We start from the raw sequence: 14,799 nt of genomic DNA, 5'->3' as shown, positions 1-14,799 counted from the left end.
GCTCTATGCTGTAACTTCATAGGCCGTTACACTGCCCCTCCACCTGCTCCTTCAGTACTCACCCCTCTCTCTGCCTGATCTCTGTAATCTCACTGCATTAGGCAGTTTTAGCACACAGCGGGAGGGTGAATTGCTATTGTACAGTGTAATGGCCTCTGAATCTACACCCCCTCTCCCAAAAGCTCTTCAGCATACTCGTAAAAGTTTATTTTAGAAGGAGGGAGGCCATGGATAACAGATTATCACAGTCACGGTGCCTGGATCTATGATTAATGTCCCTGGTTTATTATAATGGATTTTATGGTAGATTTCCTTTTAACTTGAGACTTGTTTTTTTCTGTATGGTCTCCGTTCTCCTTCTGCGCTGTGTTAAGAAGTTATGCTAGTTTGTCCTGTACTGACCTGTAGTGGGTGCTCGCCTGACAAGTTCGTACCCTTGCTTCAGATAGGGAGCAGTCACTTTAATATTTTGTTTCATGATATTCTTGTTTTTTCGAACAAATCCACAGCAATCCTTAAAAAAAAAAAATGAAAAAAAAAAAATTATGTATTAAGGTCCGGAACTTATGATTAAAAGGTTAAATCTGCCTGTACTCAGTTGTATACTGTTGTATTGCCATAGAAATTAATCTTTTGTAAATCCCTCCTTAATCTGACAGACATTCTCGAAAATTCTCTGTTGTCGGCGATTTAATTTTGTCGTATGCGGTTCTCGTCCGTGACGGCTTTTGATGTAGAGCCGCCATCTTGGATTTCTGCGAAAAAAATTAGTCCCTTCCCTCCGATGCCTATTTTTCAATATTATGTTTCTGGTTTCTACTCCCCGCCTTAAAAAATCCATGATTTTTATCTTTCCGAATACCAAATGTTGTGAAATTGACAAAGCACATTTGCATTACAGGCAGTCCCCGGGTTACGTACAAGATAGGGTCCTGAGGTTTGTTCTTAAGTTGAATTTGTGCGTAAGTCGAAACTGTATATTTTATAATTGTAGATCCAGACTAAAAATTTTTTTTTGCCCCAGTGACAATTGGAGTTTTAACATTTTTTGCTGTAATGGGACCAAGGATAATCACTAAAGCTTCATTACAGACGCCTTACAGCTGATCAGTGCAGCCTGGGACTATAGTAACATCCAGGGAGCTTCACCTGAGGTCAGAGGGGTCTATAACTATGGGTTGTCTGTAAGTTGGGGACCGCCTGTGTTTCCTTGCGGGTCCTGTTTACATGGCTTTCACTGTGAGCTGCAAATGACACCTCTCCTTAATCCTTAAGGTTGGTAGAATCACTGGGATACAAGATTTAATACATTGAAATTTTTTTTTTTTTTTTTTAAATGTAAAAACATTTCTTCATTTTGACGCTGATGACTTTTTTTCATACTTCACTTTATGGACCTGTGTAGGTGTAATTTTTGCAGAACGCCTAAAATTTTGGGCGTTCTTTTCCTTTAAGGGGTTCACCGCTGGGCATAACTTTTTATTTCGATAGATCAGGACTTGTGAGATGCGGTAATACCTGACATGTTTATGATTTTCCTTGTTTATTTCTTGTTTATTATTTCTGATCTTTTTCTGATATTATTATTATTATTATTATTATTATTATTATTATTATTATTATATATATATTTTTTTTATAAACCTAGTTATTTTTTTTACTGTTTATTAGGCCCACTAGGATACTTGCACCATAGGGGGTCTGATCGCACATAACATATACTGCTATACAGCTGTATTGTCGTAAAAATACTGCAGATCTGTTGCGGTCTGCCAAGGACAGACTGTTACAGATCTGTCTAAAGTACTGTCCATGGAGACATATTGTCACCCACCCCATCCCCTGAGGGACTATCACTGTCAAGATGCCCACACTGGCATTTTGAAGGGGTAACACCTGTGATCGGAGCAAGCAATGACTGTGGGTGTTACCGGTGGGTGTTTTGCTAATATTAATAAACGAGCACAGCGCCCCCTTTCAGTGTGCAAGGTACTTCAGCGGGATCCGTACACGTGATTGGGGTCACATTGGGGAAATTGATGAAGAGGAACAGGCACTACCCCGCTGCTTCCTCCCTTTCATTCTGAGTATTGATGGGGGTCATTGATATGAAGATATATAAAGTTGCTTACGAGTAATAACGAGAGTGACTTGTATGTGATAACTTGCGTCCTAATCTGCTGACTTGGCGCTTTTTTCTGGCATTACAATGTGCATTGGCCTGAAGGTAGAAATCTCAGAAGCATCAGATAATATTGCGTGAGCCCCCAGGGAAGTATGTGAGCGAGGCCCATGTGTTATCCCGTACATCAGATAAGCTTCATATCCCTTTAATATCCGGCTGTCTCCGCAGCCGCCCCAATAACATCACATCGCAACGTCCACTATAAATGAAGAACTACAGACGTCAATAGCAACACGGATTGGGATCTGATGTCCACATTCTGCATTCTCTTTCCCCTCTTAAAGAGACCCTGTCACCCGATGTTACCCCATTAAACTACTAGTCCCCACAGGTTGGGGATGAAATGTCCTTCCTAGGATTCTATCTTTTATGTGAAATCTCAGCTGTTAAGCTATAATATAAATTTTCTCCAAAGTCAAGTGAACGTGAGCAGAAAAGGGTCATATTTTGCCAGAGATGAGTCAAGTTTAGAGGCTGCAGGGAAATTGTTATTTCAGACGCCCCTATATCTTTGGTTCTATAGAAGCTAGAAACATGATTTTTTTTTTCTGTCGTTTTATAGATCATCTCATTTTCCAGATCGCATCAGGCTTGTCGACCTGTGAGTTAAAGAAATTGTTTGGAATCTGAGCTGCAGAGAAAAAACTATTCCCAACTGAGCTGCAGAGAAAAAACTATTCCCAACTGTCCAGATCCCCCAACTGTCCATATCTCTTGTTCTGTAGCTCACAGAACCACAAGCCTGATGCAATTTGCAAGATGAGATTCTTATCTTTAATGGGTTATATAGAAGTGAAGATTGGGTGGGGCGGGGGGCGGTTGGAAGGGGCCTATTTTCAGTCTATGAAAGCAACTCCTATCCCGTTTTCTTTAGAGGAGCATTATTATAGGTAACGACATGAGATCTCGCATAAAAGAACGAATTCTAGAAAGAACATTTCATACCCTTCCTAAGTGGGATGGTAACTTAATGAGGTAAAATGTGGCTCTTCAAAAGAGTTTTCCCACAAAACATGTTAGGCCCTATGCCAGGGGTCAGGAACCTTGTTGGCTGAGAGAGCCATGAACGCCACATATTTTAAAATGTTCTTCCGTAAGTGCCGTACCATATGCACATGCCCCCCAGTAGATAGGTAGTCCCAGTGTCTCGGATCGCAGGCACACCTGTGCCCCCTCTCCATGGCGGCACCCCTTTCCAAGCTCACTCAACCCACCACTTTCCGGCTCCTGTCCTCCTGGCCAGTGCGCCGCTGATTGGCACCGCCCACTTCCTGGGTTCCTATAAAGACCGGCGGCTACCAGATAGGTAGCCACAGCACACGCCCCCAAGTAGATAGGTAGCCACAGCACACGCCCCCAAGTAGATAGGTAGCCACAGCACACGCCCCCCAAGTAGATAGGTAGCCACAGCACACGCCCCCCAAGTAGATAGGTAGCCACAGCACACGCCCCCCAAGTAGATAGGTAGCCACAGCACACGCCCCCCAAGTAGATAGGTAGCCACAGCACACGCCCCCCAAGTAGATAGGTAGCCACAGCAAAAAAAAAAAAAGAATATTCACTTACCAGCGCTCCCTGCAGCCATCTCCTCATTGCTCCCACATTCTTCTCTTTGACCCAGGCTCGGATCATAGCGGTGATAGCGCCTGGGTCATACAAAGGACGTAGGCAGCGGTAACATCGCTGTCAGTGTCCGGTGATCAGTCTAACAGACACACAGCAGCCATCACTATTTATTAAAGGCCTGAGAGCCAGATGCAGCCAACAAAAGAGCCACATCTGGCTCCCGAGCCATAGGTTCCCTACCCCTGCCCTATGCTGTTGATAGGGCCTAAATTGCTGATCGGTGGGGGCCTCCGTAATGAGACCCACACAGATCACAAGGATGGGGGGTCCGATGTATCCCTGTCGGACCCCTTGTCATTACCCAAGATGAGCGGAGCAGTCAGTTGTGCATGTCCGGCAATCTCTGTCCACCCCATAGAGATTACCGGGGCAGCCAGGCCATACGCAACTTGATGTATATTTGGGTTCCGTGCTTTCCAATGTTATTGCTCTCACTTTGTGTTGGTCGTGTTATGTAATCCGGATGTATTTCTGTAGGAGCGGCAGAGACTGGAGACCATTCTGAATCTTTGTGCCGAGTACAGTAAGTCGGATGATACCAGCAGCCCGGCGCGGCTCGACGAACTATGCTCCTTCCCATCTCTTGGTACTAAACTGGAAGATCCCATATCCCTGGATACAAGGAGGCCATCCTGGGACGGTGCTAAGGATCGCACTCATGAAAATAGCAACAACCAAAATAAAGCACAACGAGAACATGAAGAAGAGACCCAGAAAGAGGAAAATAGCAGCACGGAGAGCACCCAACATGAGGTAAACCCTCCAGGAACATATAGTAGCAGTATGTAGTGATCTCTATGGGTTTTATATATCATCTATAATGTTATAATGTAGAAGACAGTCACAAAAGAGTGACTACAGCACCTGACTACATTGTGCATGTTTGTTGTCTGTTGCCATAGAGACCTTGCAGATGCCATAGCTACAGAAAGCCTTGAATTAGCCTTCAGATGGACTGTACCATTATTCAATGTTTTCCTCAATCTAAGCATTTATGTTGTGTGGTCTGACCCATGGCCAAACACAGCTCAACCTTCCTTTACATTAATTAAGGGTAACGGGGTCCTCTTTGCTTTTGAGTGGGGGGCGTCCCAGCAGATGTACTCCCACTAATTGGCATATTGTCTTGTTTGGGGATAACATTGAATTCCTGGGACGACCCCCTTTAAGATAAGCGGACTTGGCAGCGATTGTAGTTTTCAGCCCATGTATACTGAATATACAATGTATGTATTATGTAGTACAATGTATGTATGTATGTATGTAGTACTGCTCACATGGTTGGCTTTGGTTAGACAATCTTGTGCACCTGTTGTCAGTATCAATCTACTGTCACCGCTCAGTTAATGCTGTGTACTCGTCTCATGGCGTCACTGCCCCCAGGGGGTGTCGCGATGAGTGTGGGAAAAAAATCTCACAAGAATGTATGAAAATACAAGCCAGGAAAATCCGTAGCGTAATAAGACGGTATTAAAGTTGTGTTACTACAAAAGTGGTGCAATTACACAATGTGGACACTAAGTGTTGAAGGGGAGCTGTACTTGCATCTCTCGTCTCTTTGTTGATTCCATCGACGGAGAAAATAGGAATCGGTTGATCGGTAGCGTTCCTGACTGTCCGTCTCAAATCAGTCTGATTGGGGGTCCTATGGGGCGGTGGGTCTTAAAATGGGAATGTACTATTTTTGAGTTGAAAAGCAAGTCAGATGGCAAATTATAAAAAAGTGCAATTTAATTACTAATCGCTTCTCTTTCATCCCTAGCAGGAGGATGCTGTATCACCCGGCAATGCTGCCGGCGAGTTACTGGTTGTGGAGGAGCAGCGCAGGATGACGTTAAGTCGCGTGGATCAGCTGAAGAACAAAGTGACAGAACTTGAAAGGCAATTACAGGAGAGTGCACAAGAGGTAAGTGCCCCATCTTTCCGTACCTGGTCCTGCTCCCTTTAATAAAGATATACCAGCCCCACCTGCCATGTTTCCTTTCTTTCCAATGGTCTGATTTTGTCTCATATTCTGTAAGACAACTGGCTGCCGGCTGTAAGACAACTGGCCGCCGGCTGTAAGACAACTGGCCGCGGGCTGTAAGACAACTGGCCGCGGGCTGTAAGACAACTGGCCGCGGGCTGTAAGACAACTGGCCGCGGGCTGTAAGACAACTGGCCGCGGGCTGTAAGACAACTGGCCGCGGGCTGTAAGACAACTGGCCGCGGGCTGTAAGACAACTGGCCGCGGGCTGTAAGACAACTGGCCGCGGGCTGTAAGACAACTGGCCGCGGGCTGTAAGACAACTGGCCGCGGGCTGTAAGACAACTGGCCGCGGGCTGTAAGACAACTGGCCGCCGGCTGTAAGACAACTGGCCGCCGGCTGTAAGACAACTGGCCGCCGGCTGTAAGACAACTGGCCGCCGGCTGTAAGACAACTGTCTGTAGCAGTTCAATTTGCAGTAGGACAAAAATTGTTTTCTAACTGTGATCCACATATTTGTCCTTTCTCCTTGTAGGCAGAGGTGGAGCGCGCCCTCCTACAGGGGGAGCGGGAGGCGGAGATTTCTCAGCTGCAGCAGGAGCAGCGGATGGTGCAGCAGCTTCAGGACAGTCTCAGTGCATTGGAAAGTAACATCCAGAAGGAAAAAGAGAAGGTACCAAATATGACATGCCCTTATTTGCCCCAGTACTGGGTGTATCCCCCTCCTCAGAGCTCTTTTTCTCTCTGTCCCTATTTTTCCAACTTGTGGTTCTTTTTACTTTTCTGAACTTTTGAGTGGGGAGAGACTTTGTTATTGACTGTTATAAGCGGTTCAATTCTGGTTGATCAAAAAAATGTACAATCCAGAAATATTACGTGTATTCTTCCATTGCCAGAGAGGCCTGACAGCAACTCTTTAACAATGTGCAGAATAAGCCTGCCTCTTGTCAGAGCTCCATCTAATGTACAGCTAATGCAATGTGTTGTGCATGGAGACCTGAGGGTGTTTATACAGTAAGGAGAAAATATGTTGAGCTGATCACAAACAGCCAGTGTGCTGCTAGATGTACTTCTTTATGTTGAGCTGATCACATACAGCCAGTGTCCTGCTAGATGTACTTCTTTATATTGAGCTGATCACATACAAAAGGGTCTTAATGTATTTGTATAGAAAACTAATCACATTTGTCCAGCAACCTTCAGGGCCTCTGTGTATGCAGCTGTGGGATGTGTCCCTGTATAGATGTGTATCAGGGCCTCTGTGTATGCAGCTGTGGGATGTGTCCCTGTATAGCATATAGATATTGCTGATGAAAAATACAACTAATCCAATAAAAGAGAAACCCTGTATTCATAGAAAATACAACTCATCCCACAAAAGACAAAGTCTGTGTTTACAGATCAATACTACTTTTCGCACAAAAGACAAGGCCTGTGTTTACAGAAAGTACCACTAACGCACAAAAGACAAACCCACCGTTTATAGATAAAAACTTCTCATCCCACAAAAGACAAGCCCTGTGTTTATAAATAAATTCAATTCAGCCCACCAAAGACAAGCCCTGTGTTGATGCATATATGGATTATTGCAACTCATCCCTCCAAAAGACAAGCTCTGAGTGTTTTTAGATAAATAATACTCATCACACAAAAGAAGAGCCCTGGTTTATAGATAATTACAACTCATTTTACAAAAGACAAGCCCTGTGTTTATAGATAAATGCATCTCATCCCACAAAAGACAAGCCCTGTGTTTATAGATAAATGCATCTCATCCCACAAAAGACAAGCCCTGTGTTTATAGATAAATGCATCTCATCCCACAAAAGACAAGCCCTGTGTTTATAGATAAATGCATCTCATCCCACAAAAGACAAGCCCTGTGTTTATAGATAAATGCATCTCATCCCACAAAAGACAAGCCCTGTGTTTATTGATAAATAACATAAATAAAATAACATAGGCACGTGGCATGTATGCTTTTTTTCTGGCTGATTATCGTCTGGTAGTAATAACCCTTAATATATGGTAAATCGGGGGGCACCTGATTTACCCCTGTTTACATTTTGTGCATTACCTGATTATTTAGCAGATCACCAAGGTAAGGCAAATGTACACGTATAGTCTGGCATCTAAGGGTTCAGATACTTGATTTCTGTCCCCAAAACTTTTCCAATGTGGATTTGCTCTTTGATGCACAGTCTTTCTGCATGGAGTGGGGGGTAATAGACTTCAGTACATTGAAAAAAAACAACAGCTGCCTATAAGCTTCTCTACGAAACGACGACTGACAAGCAACGACAAGTCCCATCTTCTATTCATAGTCTATACTTGCATGTGTAAGGTGTAAAAAGTAATGATTATAGACTTTTGGGGTAACTTAGTAGAAAATTGAGCTTCATCCGGTTTTCATTGCTACTGCTTCAGTTCTAGAAGGGAATGTATGGTCAGACAAATCTTTAAAACTCAGTTTAATGTCAAATATAATACATAGTATATATTAAGGTTTTTTTTTTACTACAATATAAAAAATAATAATAATTAACTTCTCTTTAGAGATCACTTTTCATTAGTGATAATAATAAAATATTGAAATCCTGCAATTTTCACTTATTATCTTAGACTTCCTTATCTATAGAGATCACTTTTCAATAGTGATAATATTAAAATACTGAAATCTTGCTATTTTCACTTATTATTGGACTAAACTTCCTCTTGTGTAGAAATCACTTTTCAGTAATGACTTGGCATAGACTGGATTACACCATTATAGGGGTTCTGCACAGACGTACAGGATCAGGCCTAACTTGCTGATCGGATCACGATGACGGGGGTCCGTTACACTCCCATCTTAGCTAAAGATGAAAAGAGCAGCCGGTTGCACATTCTCCAGCTACTCTATTCATCTCTGGCCCTGACGGAGATTGCTGAGCGCCGTACTTGGCAATCACTGTCAGCGCCAGAGATGAAGAGAGCAGCCGTCGCATCCGCAACCGGCTGCTCTCTTCATCTCGAGCTACAATGGGAGTTCAACGGACCCCCGTTCTTGTGACCCCCAGCACAGAGACCCCCATCGATAATCAATTTAGCCCGTATCCTGTGGATAGGTTGTAACTTGTATGTTGCTGGAGAACCCATCACGGCTCGCCTCCTTTCCCCTCCTCTGCACAGGTCACAGAGCATGCCCACAACACACTCCCATAATGTGTTACTTCCAGACTACAATGTCTGCCCCCCCACCCATGTAAGGACTGTATAGTAATAAATAATTGGGGGGAAAAAAAGAATGTGTCTGTATCTGGTTTTAAATAGTCCAAAATAATATAAAGTTTGGATACATTCCCTTTTAGAACTTCTAGTCTTCATAGTAGCCATGAACGGGAGAATCGGGAGCTGTCGATATGTAGTCTGTGTTTATTACGCTGTGGTTATGACTATATAGCCGTATTTCATGTCCACCATATATATTAATGTCATGTGATTATTAACCTGGATTAATTCTACTAACCTCCCTCCCACTCTCACTTTGCATGCTGTAGTCGCCGTAGGTAAGTACTGAAATTTTGTGTAATAGAAATGAGAATTTCTTGATGGTTCCCAACCTTCTCTTTTTCTAAATTCTTCAAATCCGGCAATAATCCACGTCCCGGAGGTTGGGAATCGCTGGTGCCTGATGTTTGCCTGTGTGTAGTAGTAGTAGAGGTAGAGCACAGTACACACACGCCTTACATGTAGCTATTGTAGGCGGTGACCCGTTGTCTCTAATATGTTAGAGAGAGCTGTTGCAGTGTCCTCTGGCAGTGAAGCTGAGCTTTTGGGGTACCCCCCTCCGATGCCTTATCATCCACTCTTTTCTACTATTTCCATATTCCTTATATCTCAGCCTTTTTGTCTTAATCTTTCGATCTCTCTGTTCCCCCTTTAACCCTTTGATTACGTCCTACATCTATATGGCTGTGCATGGCTGAGGTTACAGTGCAGTGTCCTGTTCCCCATTTTTTTGTCTTTTGGATGACCCCCAACACGGGATTAAGGTGCGGGAGAAACTGGAGCAGCAAAGGATGGAAATGCAGAGCGTTCAGCTTTCTCACCATGACCTCCAGAGACAACTCCATAATTGCCCCGAAGCTCTCAGGGAGCAAGTGCAGTGCCAGCTCACACGGGTCAGTCTGCCACTAGTGGACTGGCACCCCTCTCTGTTACTCATTACATTTACGCAGCTCTTGTATGTTTCGTTGTGACGTGGACAGGTTTGTGTGGCACTCACGTTATCACCCTTACCTCTCGCTGACTAATCTACGTCATGTCATTGTCTTTATTGCAGCGCTTAATCTTGCTTCTCCTCGTTGATCCATTTGTTTCCTCATTTCCATTCATTCATTTATTCTGCTCTAGATTTCCGCTCCATTTACTGTCTATGGGACAGACCCTTAGAGAATGAATGGAGCGGCAGGCGGCATGCTCTGCCTGGGGCTCAATCTTGCACCAATCCTTTTAAGTGAAGTAGCTTTTTTTTATTTGTGCATATTAGTGAAAATTGATATGTTTTCCAATTTTTTTAGTTACATTTTTTTTTAATAGTAATATATCACCGGGATATTTCATCAGTTGGGGTCCAACCTTTGAGAATGAAGTGCATGTCTCAGTGGTTTAGCGCTACAGTGGAGAAACATGGGGGAGGATGCAACCCAAACCACTGCTATGACCCCTTCAATTACCATGATGGTAGGGATCAAAGAGCTTCATACGAGTCAGCTGAACATAAATCTACCACCAGGATGAAGGATTATAAACCAAGCACACTTACATGCAGGTGTGTGTGTCCCCTCTGACCGGATCTGCTTTTCTATTACCTTCTTACTACCCTGTTTTTACCAAAAAAACTGTTTTAAAAAATCAGGGGCTACGGGCTCAATAAATAGCTATGGATCCGGGAACCCCTCAGCCTTTAATTTTGTAAACAAAAAAAAGGAGCTAAAAAAGCAGATCCTGCCGGAGAGGGCACACACCAGCATGATGTACCTGTGCTTGGTTTGTAATCCTTGATCCTGTTGGTAGGTTACCTTTAATATCGTTTTTAAGCATGTGTTGAGGGGGCACATGAAGTGAGAGTATGTTGCCCACGTGACATCCGGCATGGTTTAGCACTTATTCACAACACTGATGGGCTGAGACCCCTTTCACTAGCCCCCAGTGATACAAAGCCCTGTCAGCTAGAGGGACTACCACCAACCCCTCGTTACAATAAGCGTGGTCCACAACATAATTCTATGAGACCAGAAAGCAGCCCAGGTAGTGTATAACGCTAACACATACATATAGTTAGTGGATCGATATGTTTAATCAACTTAAGGGTAGATAATACACTGGGGGTAGATTTAGTAATTCTTCTATGCCATACACTGATCTAGAAGCACTGAGATGATCACAATTTCTAGCGATAAGCAGGAAATTACAATTTTTTTTTGGAAACTGTGCAACCTCTATGCTATGTGGACATGCAGGAGGCACAGCCAGTGGCCTGCACTGTGCGTTGCCCCTCTATCTACACCTTCCCAATCTTGGGACAGGTCATAACTTTTCAATGGAGCGCCTATCCAGACCCCCAGCACATTTGGAGACCAACCATGGCTCCACGTCCATTAGGAGTTCTGTGTATCTCCCCACCCCATGGCCCTAGAACACATTAAGACCTGGTTGGACTTCTAGCAGATAAACATCGGAGCCTTTGAGGTCAGACCACCAGCTGAGCCGCATATCTTCAGCATTGAGCAGTAATAGGATGTGATTTTGTAGCTTATCCTTGGATCAGATCTTTCAAACCCCCCCCCAAAACATTGTGACTTTCTAGTGTTGTGTCTAGGCTCTATTCCCACTAGAGGCTTCCATGATGGATGACTAAACCATTGAAAAATATCCCCCAATGCATCTTGTTATGTTGGGTCACCCATTGTTGTACCCACAAAACAAGCCAGGGTGGCAAAATGTTGGTAGTAAGGCACTTTCTGTACACTGTATGCAGTTCTCTACTACAGCTAGGCTTGTCCATCTACCTATAGGTATTTACTAGTCGACTCTGATGTGTATGTGTGTATATATAATATATATACTTATTTACACCCCCCCCCCCATACACCTGGTTTTCTCAAAAATGTTGCATGCATAAACCTTTCTCTAAAACCAATCTATTAACACATAGCACTAATATCGAGTTACTACCTTACTATTGTGATACTCTCATCATAAGACGTCATACCCACAGCCATTTTATACTATCGATAACCACCAGAGGTGCAAACACAGGCCCCCCCTCAAACATTTATTATCCTGTGCGAGTATACATTATATCCAACATGCCTGATCTTTCCTATTCTACCAGTTTTTGGGCACCAACATAAACATTGGATATGACTAATAGATTCGGCTACATGCATCTCGTTTTATGGCCACTTTAGGCCTTATTTATACTTCAGTGTTGTGGTCAGTGAATTGAAAAAATGAAATTATGTCTGTTATAGTTGATCTTCGGACAGTGTGAACAAGGCCTTAGGCTGTTTCCACCTCTGTCACATATTTTGGGTTTTGCAAATACGTTTCCCATGACATATCTTGGTTCTTGGTATTTTTGGGACCAAAATGAGAAGTACATAAATTTCTAACACTCTGACCTGTGAAAACGAACTACATAAAATTATGGGTAGTGCAGCTTTGGAAACTATCATTTATCCATATAGAAATGAGATCCTAAAAGGTTTGGGCCCTCATTCATCATTCAAAAATCATCTTGGTTGCTACACAGTTCTTGGCAACCACTCACAGCACAGCTTTCATTTCATATACTGCTGTTGAAAAGTGAAAGCTGTGCTCCGATTGGTTGCTTTTGGACAGCACAAAATACGTTTCTTTTCAATGCTTTTCTTAAATTTCCTTGACCTGTTTAAATAATAATTTCTCAATGAAATATTTTCATTTGTGACACAATAAAAGTCTAAAGCCGTTCAGGGATGTCCATTTTGCATTTTTGATTTTCCTTTTTGCGAGAAAGTTTCTCACTGTAGTTTGGCTGAATTTGGCCACAGCGTTTCTCTGGGGCTTTGTGGAAATATTTAGTACTGGACCCGGGCCAGCTGCTTGATAATAGTGGCTTGTGTGAAGTGGGCCAAGCCCTTCTGTGTTAGGATGTTTCCCATAATAATCAGAGGGGCATCTGTGTTCACATCTGAAGTAAACTCTCTTCTGTAAAGCGTTTAAATTTTTTATATTTTTTTTTTGTTCTAAATTACAGGAAATCTACCACCTGCTTCATACGTTATAAAGCAACATCGCTGACTGAATTGTCTTTGCACCGTGATGTAGGATATGGCCTTGTTAAGAATTATTTTATGGTCAAATATGCAAATGAGAAGCAAGTGGGGTGTGACCAGAGCCCTTTCTGCACAGGCAATAACGAGCCTCCCAGAGCACTTGCTGCTCATTAGCATATTTTTAAAACTTCATTCTTCGTAAAGGGAGACCATAAAATTTGTACAAGGCCACAAATCCTAAATTGGGTACAGGATTCAGTCAGTGCCGTAGCTGTATAAGATCTGAAACGGGGTTGTCAGACTTAGAAATATTGTAGAAATTAAAAAACTTTCCCCTGTTTTCAGTGTCCTGTTTTTGCCAGTCTAAAAAGTTTTAACATCTTTTATCACATGACCGCTGCAGCCAATCATTGGCCTCAGCAGTGTTGCAGGAACGGCATGTGACTGCAGAAACCACTCAGAAACAATTCGGAGACCGGTCAGAAGCCTTGATTTTAGGTTGAGCAGCTACAGCGGCACGTTAAGATAACGACTTCATTCATGTGGGCGCTCATCTATTCACTGGCCTCATGACTTTCATGTACACAGAACCTGGCGGTCAGGTGAACGATCGATGTGATGTTATCAGGCATGGAAGGGAGGGTCCTTTAGTACATTAGGAAATTGGAATTGAAAGGTCTGTGGGTAAAAGTAGAAAACACCTGGTACTGTTGTATGCTCACATCCGCAGTGGAGCATCTGCAGCATATTTACGTCCTGCTTAGACAAACCCTTTAAAGGAAACCTACCTTCAAAATCCATCATGATAAACTTGGGGCAGTTACTCATAAATCCAGGCACCATGACTATGGGAATCTTCTTATATTTCTTATCCATGGCCTCCTTATGTCTCAAATCAACTTTAAAAATTATGTTAATAAAGAGTTCTTAGGGCCGTTACCAGAGCCCCTCCAGGCTGCAGCTTCAAATGCGTTTACACTGTGTAGGAGCACTCCCCCCTCCCACTGTGTGAGATTACAGCAGACCAATTAAATGGGAAGTGCTGAGAGAGCATGGGGATAGTGTAACTGCCCTTTGGGCTAATCAGCATAATTATAAAAGTTGATTTTAGAAGGAAGGAGGCCATGGATAAGAAAATTATCTCAGTCCGGCTGCCTGGATCTATGAGTAAGTGTCTCTGGTTTATCATGATGGGCTTTAAAGGTAGATTTCCAATAACACTGGGTGCTAATTTGGAACTGTAATGAACTGATATATGGTTATATTTGGGTTCTGCCCATAGGGGTGTTTATACATCAATTTTTCTTTTTTTTTACTGTCGAAGTGCAGGAAGAGAGTCCACAGCACTGACAATATCCGCAAGGAAATGACGCTTAAATGTTGACCTGCTGCATGTTGATTCATTGCAGATTTCAGCCTTTGCAGCAAATCTGCAAAAACAACTACATGATTTGGTGCCTTTTTGATGGAAAATATAATATTTGTTGGCTGTTGCTTATAGGCACATCTTGCACCAAGCATGCGTCTGCCTTATGCTTCATCTATACTCTATGTCTTCTGATGTCTCCTGTGTATCTGCATGCTCGTGTAGCTGTGTCCTGTGAGCTTCAGACCTCTTTCATATCAACTACCTCTCCGCATCTTTCATTGTGATCCAGCGCTTCATTCTCAGTATATCTCCATGGCCGGTACCAGGGAGCGCTGTAATAATATCGGA

The 14,799-nt window shown here is 43.1% G+C and overlaps 1 protein-coding gene across 16 annotated transcripts in view; it reads left to right on the top strand.

The window, feature by feature from the left end:
- The window catches only part of PHLDB1 (pleckstrin homology like domain family B member 1), a 92,869-nt gene that overhangs the window by 59,701 nt on the left and 18,369 nt on the right, over positions 1-14,799 (top strand). For 13 of the 16 annotated variants that reach the window (XM_072155554.1, XM_072155549.1, XM_072155547.1 and 10 more), the window contains 4 exons: positions 4,289-4,564; positions 5,574-5,717; positions 6,314-6,451; positions 9,813-9,941. In XM_072155554.1, the coding sequence (XP_072011655.1) occupies positions 4,289-4,564; positions 5,574-5,717; positions 6,314-6,451; positions 9,813-9,941 (687 nt within the window). The remainder of the gene's footprint in view (positions 1-4,288; positions 4,565-5,573; positions 5,718-6,313; positions 6,452-9,812; positions 9,942-14,799) is intronic. The other 3 variants (XM_072155545.1, XM_072155552.1, XM_072155553.1) reach the window with 2 other exon arrangements.

This window comes from Engystomops pustulosus, chromosome 6 (assembly GCF_040894005.1).
Source record: "Engystomops pustulosus chromosome 6, aEngPut4.maternal, whole genome shotgun sequence".
Taxonomy (NCBI): Eukaryota; Metazoa; Chordata; class Amphibia; order Anura; family Leptodactylidae; genus Engystomops; species Engystomops pustulosus.
Note: the sequence above shows the minus strand (reverse complement) of the source record. Positions and strands in the feature narration are given on the sequence as shown.